The sequence below is a fragment of the Pleurodeles waltl genome, chromosome 4_2 (genome assembly GCF_031143425.1).
Source record: "Pleurodeles waltl isolate 20211129_DDA chromosome 4_2, aPleWal1.hap1.20221129, whole genome shotgun sequence".
Lineage (NCBI taxonomy): Eukaryota > Metazoa > Chordata > Amphibia > Caudata > Salamandridae > Pleurodeles > Pleurodeles waltl.
The window spans coordinates 892,374,869-892,388,065 of NC_090443.1; the positions used below are offsets into that span (position 1 = coordinate 892,374,869).

At 44.0% G+C, this 13,197-nt stretch overlaps 1 protein-coding gene across 6 annotated transcripts in view; it reads right to left on the bottom strand.

Moving 5' to 3' along the window:
* OSBPL9 (oxysterol binding protein like 9) overlaps positions 1–13,197 on the bottom strand; it is an 875,847-nt gene that overhangs the window by 453,852 nt on the left and 408,798 nt on the right. For 4 of the 6 annotated variants that reach the window (XM_069232679.1, XM_069232677.1, XM_069232681.1 and 1 more), the window contains one exon: positions 907–945. The exons of the other annotated variants lie outside the window; for them this stretch is intronic. In XM_069232679.1, coding sequence (XP_069088780.1) covers positions 907–945 — 39 coding nt within the window. The remainder of the gene's footprint in view (positions 1–906; positions 946–13,197) is intronic. 6 annotated transcript variants of the gene reach the window in all.

Consider the following 13,197-nt stretch of genomic DNA (forward strand, 5'->3'; position numbering starts at 1 on the left):
GACCCTAACAGGTGAGTAGTGCGCTATGCAAGTGCGAAGTTTACAATTTACAGTTTATATACCACAATACAATGAACTAACTCAGTGACCTCTACCTCTAGAACAACCATGCAGCTTGAAATGTTCCATAAATAAGTATGATACTGCAGCATGTGTGTTCCTAGGTTTTTAATGATGTTAACATGCCTTACTTGAGCCAATGAATTTCCTGTGTGGATTTTCAAATACAGTTTCAGTTTTCTGCACAATTTAGAACACTTTGAAAGTGAAAACACATGCATTTTGCTGCACAATTGCATGGTGTATCAGAGAAGACAAGGAGCTTCAGAACTGTACATTGCCTTCTCAGTGTGAAATGTACTATTTTACAGGAATAGTGCAGTCCTTCATTCCTCTTAGGCAGAGATGAACAAACTTAACTTAAAAGACTACAGCAATAAATGTACATATTAAATTAGTAACCAATTTTGTTGTGTAAGTGCATGTTGGTGAATGCAACCATACTGTCCATGATTATCACATTTTTTAATCCAGATGAGCTGGGTTTTTCATCATAAACGAATGATACGTAGTTAAGGAAAATCACAATTATGGCTAAAAGTCATTAATTCAACTACAGGTAACTTGTTCACATTTAAAGGTTGAAAATAATCTATGTAAAGAATGAGCAAATAAAAGTTAAAGAGAATATTGTTTAATGTTTCAAATGGATGGTGAAAAGGCTTAAGACATAAAAAACATGAGCAAAAGGAAAGTTATGAGGGATAGAGACATGTTAGATCAAGAAAACAAGCAGGAAATGTGTGCTGTAAAATAATGGAAAGTGAGCATATTCCAGAGACAGAACAGAGTACTTTCAATGTTCTTGGTAACTAGAGGGAGGTAAAATATTGAATTTAAACTTACTATAAAATCATCTGCGTGCTTGTCCTCATTACTTTGGTCCTTAAAAAATATAAACATGCATCAATTTACTTGCATTTCGTTGAACTTGGAGAAAATTACACTAAGGGTTTGCTGCATGTTCTGTGTTGGTGCATAAACTGTTACACATTTTACGTATTTTACAGTCAATATACTTTAGCCAAAATGATTCACATAATACATATTTTAGATTCATTTGTGTGAGTTTCAGATGACTAAACTGGGGCAAACCTTCATTATGGGACTTGCATAAGAACCACCAACTGGCACTTTAAGACATAATCCATGGTTGAAATGTAATCTTCTTTGCCATTTAGTAAAACAGAGAAGTGACCTACCTGCAATGCCATGTCTTTGAAACCAAACACTTTAATGAAGACATTTTACAATTATTTTATCAAACAACACAGGAAATATATGAATAATCTGAGTTTATGAGGTCATGAGCAATGCAAGACTAGGAAGCAAGTTCTGGTTAGTTTACCTTACCGTAACTGAAAGATTTAGTGTTTTATAGGTCTTGTTCTGTAAACATAACTGCATTTTAACTGTATTTTTATTAGTGAACTACTTATTTTTCTTAAACATAAGGTAAGGTGATACAAATAAAGCTAACCAAAAGTTCCCTTCGACATTGTCTTTTGCAAAGAATTTCTTTCATTTTTTATTACATACTACATATAGAAGTTGGGTGCAGGTCCTAACTGTGGCTAACCCACTGCAGCAGTCGATTTCTGCTGGGCACAGCTTTTGGCCATGCACAGCAGGAGTTAGTGGTAAGGTGTGGGGGTTACTGCCATTTGTGTTTTTCTTTTTTTTTTTAAAGAGTTCAGGGAGACAAAACTGTGGTAACATGGACCTGAAATGGAAGACGGAAGAAATAGGATTCCCTTGCTGCACTGCGGAGGAAGGGGTGACAATTGTTTCAATTTATGTCCAAGGACAGTCTGCTAAGAAGAGTTTGAGGACCCAGGGGCATAACAATCCCCCTCAAACCCTATGGTACAGGTGATCCGCCGACCCTTCAAGGGAACCAATTTAGCCCTAGGGCCAAGTACATTTCTGGGAAATTGGACAGTCAGAGGCCTCTCATCATATTTTGCAGGGGGTACAATCATATAGCGTAACGCTACTGCAATCTCTACATTTTAACCGTTTGAAGTATACCGACACATTTTTGTAATGGTAATTTCTCTGAAAGTACTTAATGGATTTACACTACATAATACCAAGTAAAGATGCCTTCTTGAGTAAAGTTATACATTCATGCCAAGTTAGGTTATTTCCAGTCACCCATTTTTTGGTATTGGGGAGGAAGAATACTACATGAATTAAAATGGGAAATATCACATTTTGACTCCCCTAAGCCAACCCACTCATGCCCTTGCAATCCCCGCCATGCACAGTTTTCTCATCAATAGTTTTATTGCAAATGTTGCGGTGATATTATCAATGATGTCAAAGAAGATGTCATGACTGATGTAATATGTGGGTTAATTGGCAGTGCATGGCAAGGGCGTGCATTATAGTTACTTTAGAGCACGAGTTACAGTTTCTTGAGATAAGTATAACTGGTGAATTTCTATGGCTTTATCCGTGTAAAATCTGAACCTAACTACAAGTCCCTGTAACCTTCATTTTCTCAGTGAATTTCTAAGAGTTTTTAATTCTACTTCCTAACTATAAAATCCCTGTAACCTTTGTTTTTTTCGGTGAATCTCTAGGGCTTTTAAACTAAAGTAATATTCAATTATCATACGGTAATCCAACTGCCACTGCACAGGACTGCAGCCAATCGCACGCTGTGAGCAGTGGGGTGCTACCTGCAGCCACGCCATGCAGCCAACCACTCTATATGTAGCCAACCCCATGATGTCTCTCTGTGAGCGGGTGTGTGAATCACTGTATGGGTGACTGAGTGGGTGGGTGTGGTTGTGTGAGTGCGCCTGAGAGCTGTGTGGGTGTGTGAATGGTTCTGTAGGTCTGTGAGTGGTTTTGTAGGTCTGTGAGTGTTTGTGTAATTGGCTGTATGGGCTGTGTGAGTGGGTGGGTGTGTGAGTGGTTGAATGGGGAATAAGTTGGTGTGTGAGTGACTGTGTGGGTCTGTGACTGGGTGTGGCTGTGGTTTTCTGGGTCGGTGTGTGAGTGTGTGGATATGTGGATGGGTGTATTTGTTTTTTTCAATTTTGGTCTGTATCAGCGGATCTGTCGCAAATTCACATAGGGGACACACTGAGTGTTGCAGAGGATCCGCAGATCCTTCCACACCGCAAAAAAAATGTTTTGGGGCAATTTCCTTCCCATGATTGGTCCCTCACAGACCACTCAATCAGTACCCTGGGGTCAGGATAGCAATATCTTGACCCCTTATATCCGATTTACCCTTTATGCCCCCACCCACCCGAACCAGTGTCCAGACTGACAAAATGCCAGCGGCAACTTTTCTTTTAGGATGCTGCCAGCCAATCACAGCATTGCTGTTGGTGTGTGGATCTGCGCCTCTAGATATACATAAATATTTTTTCATTAATACCTCCAAAACTACTTAACAGATGTACACCACATTACAAAAAGAGATCTTTCTGGACCTAGATCTAGCTTTCTGCCAAATCTAGCATAACTCCGTTCAGCGGTTCGGGCTGTATTTGTGTCTAAAATCCCTATAGGAAATACCACGGGGAAAACACATTTTGGGACCTCTCTTTCTCAGGCCCTGCTTGACGAATCACCCCAGCTCTTTCCAGGCAGCAGTTGAAGTGACTGGCACACTAGTTCTGAAGATTTAGTTAAAAAATGTCAATGTTTTTCCTAAGACAACTAGGTCCAAACTATAACTACCTACTGGTGAACACCAATCGTTAGTATGTATGTATATAAATATATAATTGTTTTCTGGGAATGGGAATATTATTTTATAGTCCACTATACCAACTTACTGCAACCGTACACTTCATAAACATATTGGAGGCACTATTACGTAACTATTTCATCATAACCCTTTCACTGTCATTTCATCCACTGCCCTGGGGGCTTCTGTGACCTGCAAATGTAAAAATCCAAACCAGAAATAAGAGCAGAGATAGGCAAATGGCTCTAGGGTACAAGTAGAAGAATGTTCAATTTAACAAAGTAGTATGAGAAAAAGGTGCTATTGGTAATACACTTCAGCTAAGAATACATTATTTTTACAGTGAACAGAGGAAAAAATATCAATTATATCCTAACTCTTATAGTATGTCGGATAGATTCTGTTACCAGAAGCGGTGTAATAAGTAGGTCAAAATCCCTTTTCTCATTCCTTCTTTGAATTTCAAATTAATGTCAACCTTAGTCTTAGGTCCATTTGAGGCCCTGCTCCGGTTTCAGTTTCCACAATCATCTCTTCTATGCCTATTTTTAGTACATGATTCGGTCTCTTCGTTGTCAATCTCAAATTTTACCACAGTGGTAAGAGACTGCAGAAAGGCTGAATGTTTCATTTTATGTAAGTATTCTGTGGTATAAACACATGGACAACGAGAAAGGGAGTATGAATTACTTAACTGTAATTTTTAACTCCTGACATTTTAGCTGAATCTTTGTTAAACCATTTTCAGTATGCATGCACCTGAACCAAAAAAAAAAAAAAAAGTGGGTGTACTTTCCCTAAAGGCTTAAACTTCTTTAAATTAAAATTTTAATTTCCTTATTCGAAGTTTCTCAAAATTTCTAGTTCAATCAGTAACAAATGAAACTAGAAAAAATTGTATTCCAAGATGTGCAACAATTCTATAGGCATGCACAGCCTGGCAAATTTGTTAAGGCTAAACAGCCTGTAAATCTGTAATTACCTACGTAACCTGGAATGGAAGTACTGGTGTCCATGTCACTACCCCAAGCCCCAGATGAAAATTAGCACTATATTCTTTTAACTCTGTACCCTGGATTTACTAATCTGCCAAGTATACATGAATGCATGTAGAAAATGATCCATGTAGTGCTCCCTAACCACTTTGAAGGAGTCTTAACTTCTAGTTTAATCATCTTTTAGGAGTCACTCCATAACTTAAATCAACGGAAAAGCCTTTTTAGCTTACCTGGTGATCATTCGGTCAACATGCACTTAGTGGAGATAATAACTGTAAACGTGGCACCCATTCTTTTGATACCACAAGACCATCTCATACACTAATGCATGTGTCTCTATAATCATATTTTTGGGCATTCATCAGTTCGACACTACTCATAATAGTTACCATCATCTTCTACCCAAAGTGAATAACAGAGGCTGTGCAGTTTCGGTGTTCTGCATCCATCTAAACCATTGGACACTCCTGATTGTGTTGAGATGAAAGCATTTGTTTATGGCAGTACATGTAGCAAGTCTCTAGGTGCCACTTAACTCAGTGCCAACTGGGTGGAGGTGGCCTTAACAGTGGTAGGTAGATATTAGACATAAGGTTCATGAAATAGAATAGTAACTAGGAGAGCATTCTAAAGTTTATCTCCCTAAGGGAACAGTCTACAGAACTATATTGTTCTCAGCCAAGAATGTGCAGGTTAAAGATGGGCCTTGCCGTAAGGTCAACGCACTATATTGGTCTGGTGTTGTATTTTGTCACAATGATGCTGTGGAGCACTTATAAATAGATATAGTGCTGGAGAAGACAAAGACACTGGAAGTGGACCTTGACTGCCATGCACAGCCAACAAAGAGCCTAATTTAGAGTTTGGCAGATTAGTTACTCAGTTACAGACGTGACAATTATCCTATCCTCCTTATTACAAGTGCTTTGGAACAAATCTCATGGCACTTGTCATAAGGCAATCAGGACTTACATAATGTGGTGACTGAGTAACCTTAGCACCAAACTCTAAATCAGACCCAAAGTCTGTGTCTGGCTGATGAAAGGTTATTGTACTGCCTTAGACGTATTACAATTCTAACCAGTGCTTTATGCCTGCTGTAATTTCTGAATCGGTATTTTTGGAGAGGGCCATATGTAATTAATCTTGCATATCCTAATCTGGAGTTAATATTCCAACCCGCTAAAATCTACTAAAATCTAAGAGTTGTCTGCATAATTCTGATACAGTAAGCCTCTAATGAGACCAATGTTAAGAAAAGGGCTAGTATAAATGTTAGAGAGATATAGTGACAGTGAGAACTCTACCGCGGTCTGATTTTATTAGTTCTGATCCAGTCACTGAAAATGATCTGAACTATTTTTACTTCTGGATTTTAACACATACCCTCACGAAGCTAAGCATTTCAGAAAGAGGGAGTAGGCAACAGTGTCAAAAGCTGTCAACAGGTGATCAGTAATAATCAGCAAGGATGCTTGGCCCCGTGGAGTGACTGGAAGACATATTGGCACATGCTCTCTTATTTGCTCATTTGCACTGATTAAGATGTTTTGCAGTTGTGATATTCTATCTCTCTCCGAAAGGCTTGCCAAGAAAGAGTAGGCCAGCAATAGGCCTTTAGTTAACAGGCACCAGAGAATCTAGGATGACCGTCTTTGACAGTGTAGAAGTACTAAAAATGCTTTAAGATTGAATAGGTGACCTTATTATCCAGACTTAAAAAATGTGCTTACAACACTGTGCAAATTTATCAGTATGGGATACTGGTGTCCAGTTTGAACTGCGTCTAGAACATCATGCATTGGTTTTACATTAGAGATCAAAGGCAGAGTATCTTTTGGATTAAGAGGGGAAAACACACAAATGCAGAGACTGTAATTGGCACTTAATAAGTAGTACTGATTCTGATCCATTTGCCATAACATTCTTCAGAGAACTTTGGGTCAATGAACGGCCACAGTGTCCCTTACTGCTATTTATTGGTTTAACAACTTCGTAAATGGAAAATTAACAGGCTACACTACATATAATGGAAAATATGGCTTAATGTTTATTGTCTTATTCATATTACACAGCGTTTCAATGCTTTGATAAGCACCGAGGTAGGCTTTTACGGAACAATCTGGTCACCACACCCACTATCCTTAAGGCTTTCAGGCCACAACAGAGAACAAATGGACTACCTAATAGCCTTCAGTGGAAGAACCTGGTCTTGAAACAACATTAGAAAGTTGTGCCTCAAAGATTTTCCAACTCTAAAGTCACCAACTGTGAAAATTAACTGAGAAAAAGGTAGGGGTTTGAGTTTTGTTCTTCACAATATGCTTTTATATCCTGTCAGGGTAAAAATCACTGCACAGTTGCATGAAGTGGACTTCCTGTTAAGACAATCCATAAACTTCATACTACTCACTACGCTGTAGGGTCCTTGTCTTTGGTAAAAGTAAAGATGTAAACCCTGAAACGAAGAATGTCTGTGTAAGGGACTTAAAACCTGTAACACTTACACACAAGACTCTTTGTAAAATATTCTGATTGTTGAACAACACTCTAGAAATAGCAAAGCAAACAAAATTGCTGTATTTCAAAAGAATAATCATACACTTGAACTAATTCTTAAAGCTATAACATTTTATGACCATAAAATTCAAGAGGGAAGGGCTGCTATCCTTTTGAAATAGCTTTCTCCTCTACCTCTAATACACACACAGAATTATTTATTCTCACAAGATTACGTAACACTTTGTAGTTAGAGCGTTTTGCACAGTTACAGTACTCTCGAACCATTCTCATTTCAAGCTGTTTATGTTTTTTTGTGCTGGTTATTTGAGGCTCTGGCTTTGCAGCTTCAAAGAAGAAATCGATCAAACAATGAGAGAACATTGAAATTCATTAACTAATACGCTACACAGAATATGACACAGGATACTGTCTTCTGTGCACGAACGTTATTACCTGCACACTATTTTATGCTACACCATTTTCCCATTTGAGAAAATTCAATCACAAATAACATTGAATATTAATGAAATCTATTAACAGCGGCTCAATGTGAATTTTAATCTGACTTTCCTTTTATCAGCACTCAAGAGATCTGAAATGCAGCACTGAAGGTAAATGCTCATATAAGTAAGAGTGGGGTGTGGCTTGGAAGCCATTAAAGGCGGACGTGTGGGCAGAAAGCTGCGCTCTGGCCTGAATAATAACCCTGCTCAATCTGCACTGGGAGGCGCACTAGGGGGGCACCCCCGTGGTATATTTATTGCTGCAGACGCTCTGGGTGCCCCGGTACTGTCCTTCCAAGGCAGCAAACGGAGAGAGCCACTGGGCGAAGGTGAGTGACTGGCATCCGGAGTGCGGGATGACGAAGGCAGCCAGTGGCAGGTGATGCCGCGGAAACAATCCCTGACCCCAGAGCGGAGGCGGTCGGAAGAACAGCAAAAGAGGACGATGGGGCAGCTCGCCTTGGGGCAAAATACACAAGGTGGCTTGCGGTAGACGGTGACGCCCCCTATCCCTGGGTTATGTCCTTCCTGGGTGGCGGACGGAGGGGAGCCGCAGGGCGAGAGTGAGCAACTGGCGCTTGGAGAGCGCAATGACGGAGGTGGCATGTGGCAGGTGAGGCCGCCAAAGCAGAATCACTGACCCCAGAGCGGAGGCAATCAAAAAGGTGCTGCAGGGACCTTTCACCTTGGGGCGAACCACACGAGGCGGCTTGCGGCAGACGGCAGCATCCCATCCCCGTGGGAGCGAGGAAGGCAGAACAGTGAGGGATCTGGGCGCCGGCAAGCAGATGACTGGAGGTCAGATGAAAGAAACAGAGCGCGGCCTGGTCTGCCTGCACTACTGAGAGCTGATACTGCACTCCAGATGACATACTACCGATGCCACCGAGATCACACTGTTGGTAAGAGAGAGGGAGTGGGCCTTGGCTGCCAGGGGAGTTAAAAACGAAGAGCTGACGTTGGGTCTGGACTTCCTTTGTGGCCCACCGGAAACAATGTATTGGAAGGGCGCAGGCAGGCCCTCCGATTACCTAAGTGGCTGCTTAGGGACAGATCGCGCCACGTTGTGGTGTGACATCTCGCCTGCCTGGGGAACTGTGCCGGGATGGAGGGCTCCTTTGATGGTTTCTGAGTCTTGAGGGTGCAGAGAATGTTTGGAACCTCATGAAGATGCAAATGTGCTCCAAGACAGGCAGTGGGCTGAAATTTACCCTCCCCTGGACCTATAGTGAGCCCACAAAACGCCACTTCAGGAAACGAGCTAAGTCTTTGGGGCAAAGCATGGAATAAAATGAGCACCATTACGCATTCTACTGCTGAGACTCCTCCGCTGCTGCCAAGGAGCGAGATACACCAAGGAGCTGGTAGAAGATTCCATACATTCGCACCCGGATAAAGTACTGGCCGCTACAGCGGACATCAAACAGGCACTGCAACCGAACATCAGTGCAGTCTCTGTGGGATTGGGCCTACTACGGGTGGAACACCATAAACTGGCCGAGAGGGTTAAGACTGTGGGAGCAGCGGTGGGGGAGATCAAGCCAGACCAGGCAGAGTTTGCTCGTGGCTTGAGTGACTTCACAGAGTGAAAGTCCTAGAACGCAGGGCGAGGATGCAGATGGCGGAAATCGCTGCAACAATATACGTGTGGTGGGACTACTGAAGGGATTAGAGAGCACAGATATGGTGGCATTTCTGGAGATTTGGCTCCAAACCGAGGTAGTGTCCAATTGTCTTACCCCCTTCTTTGCCTTAGGGAGGGCTCGCAGAGAGCTGGCGTGGCCGTTGGCCTTGGGCCACCCCCCTTGCCTTGTGGTGGCACGGCTTCTGCACTTCAAAGACAGAGATGTAATTCTCCTTAGGGCATGCAATAATGGACCCCATGCGCAGGGGAATGGGAAGGTGTTGGTGTTCCTCGATTTCACTGCAAAAGTACAGGCCCAAGGGGAATCCTATCGCACAGTGAAGGAAGCCCTCCGCGATGAAGGATTACAATATTCACTGATGTTCCCGGAGAAATTGCGGGTTATTCAAGATGGAAACACACACTTCTGTAACATGCCTAAAGAAGCCTGGACGTAGCTCAAAGCATACAGAACGCGAGCATCCTACCCACCACCCAAAACCCAAACTAGAGACTCCAGACAGAAATCTAGGAGAAAAACAGGGTGCAGACAATAGAGACCCTACCTGAAAAAACCTTCTCCCTCAGAGACAGAACGGGAGAGGGCGGCTGCGCTACTAGCTGTGACAGAAATAGTGTCAACACAACAAACAGTGGATAGAATTGACAACTCGTCGGAGCACAGCTCGAACATGTCAGGCTTGGAGGCCTCCAATATGCTGGATGAAGAACTACCCGCTGTGGCCCCCCAAACGGTTGAAGACATGATATGACAAGTGACACACCGGAATGAGTAGCCCAAAGGAACTAAGTTGTTCACAAGACTCAAGGCGTGCATGACTCGGAGTGCTGCTTAGGGTTGTGCTGTTGGCGCAGGGGGGAATCACCGGCCACAGCTAGCCTGTGGGTCCTGGTGACCCCTTTTCCTGAATTACATAGGGCTGGAGCGGAGCCCTGAGTTAGACAACTTCCCTGATCCGATTCCCCCCTCAAAAAGCACACGGCTATGGTTCAATTGGTTGAACCAAGTCCTGCATTGACACTTATCACATGGAATATTAGCGGGATGGGGTCAGCGGCCAAGGGATATGGTATTCACCAATATATGAGATGCCGAGGGGTTCAAATTGTTATGTTGTAAGAAATGCCTTTCACCCAAGATGAAATAGAACAACTCCTTTGGAGATGGCGTGGCCACCTTTATTCAACTTCCTACTCGGCCTACTCACGTGGAATACTAATTTGGATAAAGGCGGGTGTTCCCTTTGAGCACATGCATACACTGATTGATACAGAGGGCCGGTATAACCTAGTGAAAGATAGACTCCTGAGTAAAGAGATAACCCTAGGCTATATATGCACCAAATCAAGACCAAGTGACATTTATGAAGGCGTTATTAAACTCCCTGGCTATAATGGGAACAGGAAGTTTACTCATAGGGGTGCCTTCAACTGTGTAATGAATATGGCCTTAGATAGATATACCCTTCCAGTGTTAGGAGCCCCGACCTGGAAACTCTCAAAGGGATTAAAGCAATGGCTAGATATCTGGGATTTATTAGAGATTTGGAGGGCACAACACGATCAGATTTGTGAATTTTCCTACTACTCATCAGTCTACAAATTACACACTAGACTAGATATGTTCATGTGTTCATCCACACTAGGACACTCAGGCCCTCATTATGACACTGGGGGTAAATACCGAATACTGCCGCCAGCATACCGCCGCGGAGGCGGACATCTGTCCGCCAGATTATGACACATACATACAAAACCGACAGAAAACAGCCACAACCACAAATCCAACAGACCCACTGAATGTGATAAACTGTCGGTACTACCACCCATACCGTTACGTCACCAATACATGGCCCGCCACAGAATGACCTACGAATCACCATAGTGAACATTCAACAGCGGTAAACCATTGGCGGTGCACACCGCCGCGTCGAAAATGGTCACCGAAATACAAAACAAGACAACTTTGGCCAGAACAAAAAAAAAAAAAAAAACAACCTTGACACAAATACACACACCCACCAACAGCACTATAAAACGCCCCCCACATCACTCACAATCTTTTGCAAACACAAGACGGCTACACTTTGCTATGCCAATCCTAAAGAGAACTGTACACATATATCACAACTACCAATTTATCCGTCACGCGCCACACACTCCACCACGTCACACATAACCCTCTCCACAATATACACACACCACACAACACCCATGTCCCCACAAATGAACCCCATATTCACAGATGAGGAATTGCGGGTCATGGTTGAGGAAATAGTCATGGTAGGCCCACAGCTGTTTAGAGCACAGGTCCAGCAGATTTCCATGCCAGGAAGATGGAGTTATGGCAGAGGATCGTGGACAGGGTGAACGCCGTGGGACTACATCTGCACACAAGGGACGACATAAGGAAGAGGTGTAACGACCTACAGGGGAAGGTGCGTTCCACTGCAGCAAGGCACCAGCTCGCCATCAGAAGGACTGGCGGTGGACCCCCACAGCTGACAGCATGAGAGGAGCAAGTCTTGGCAATCCTGCATCCTGAGGGACTCAAAGGAGTAGCTGGAGGACTGGGCAGTGGTGAGTCAACAATTACTACCTGTCACACCCCATACCTGCATGCCACCACGACCCCTCATCCTGACACCCATCACCCCACTCCATCCTTCACAGTGCACCACCACAATAACCAAAATGAAATGCCAAGCCCTACATGCCATACCCACACTGCATGCACATTCCTTCCAGCCCTGCATGTACACCCACCACCAATGCATGCACAGCATGGAGAACTAACAATCCCACAATCCATCTCCATACACAACCAAAGATGGTAAGGCAACAGCAATAACATTGGGGAAGCTAGTGATGGGGAATATGTCACAGACATGTAATATAATACACCACTTATATCCCCATGAGTGCCCCAGCCAATGTCAACAGCAAGGAGGTGCCAGGGCTACCCAGTCCCCCACCAGAAGATGGCCCCAGTGATGACAGCAACTCAGGAGCTCTGGATCTGGTTGAACTCTCTGGCCCATCTAGGACCACTGGTCTGTCGGCTACCACTTCCCACAGCCAGTTCACTACAGAGCCTCGCCACTCAGAATCCAACACCACAGCAGCCACCCAACATCCCCAGACCTCTGTCCCCAGGACACGTCAATCAGTAGTGTGCCCACCTATACAGGGGCCCGAGTCCACAACTCACAGGCAAGACAATGAGGGTCCTGGGGTCAGTGGTAGTGGGCACACTGTTCAGGGGACACAGGGGGCCAGGGACGGTCAGAGGACAGCTGTGCACCAGGGGGAGGACAGGCCCAGGGAACTGACTGCCCAGGAGGCACTCTCCAATGTCCTGGGGGCATATCAACAATCTCAGGACAAGATGAGTCAGGTGTTATACACCATGCAGGAGAACCAGCGGCTGCAGGGGAACACCACCAGGAGATCGAGCAAGAATTGCAGGCCTTGAATACCACCATGGTCTCCATTGCAGGGGTGCTGGGTGACATGGCCAACATCATGAGGGAGTACGTAGCACACCTGCAGGCCCCTTCCACTAGCCAGTGTGCTGACCATCGTCCCACATCTGCTGTGGCCTGTGGGTCCTGCCACAGGACCCACAGGCCACCAGCACCCCTCCCCCCACCAGGACAGTACCTGTAGAGGAAATCAGAATGCTGGAGGAACAATTACACAACCTAGACAATCATATCGGGCTGGAAGAGGGTGTGGGAAAGTCCCATAGAGACACTAGTACAGGGCAGAGTACTT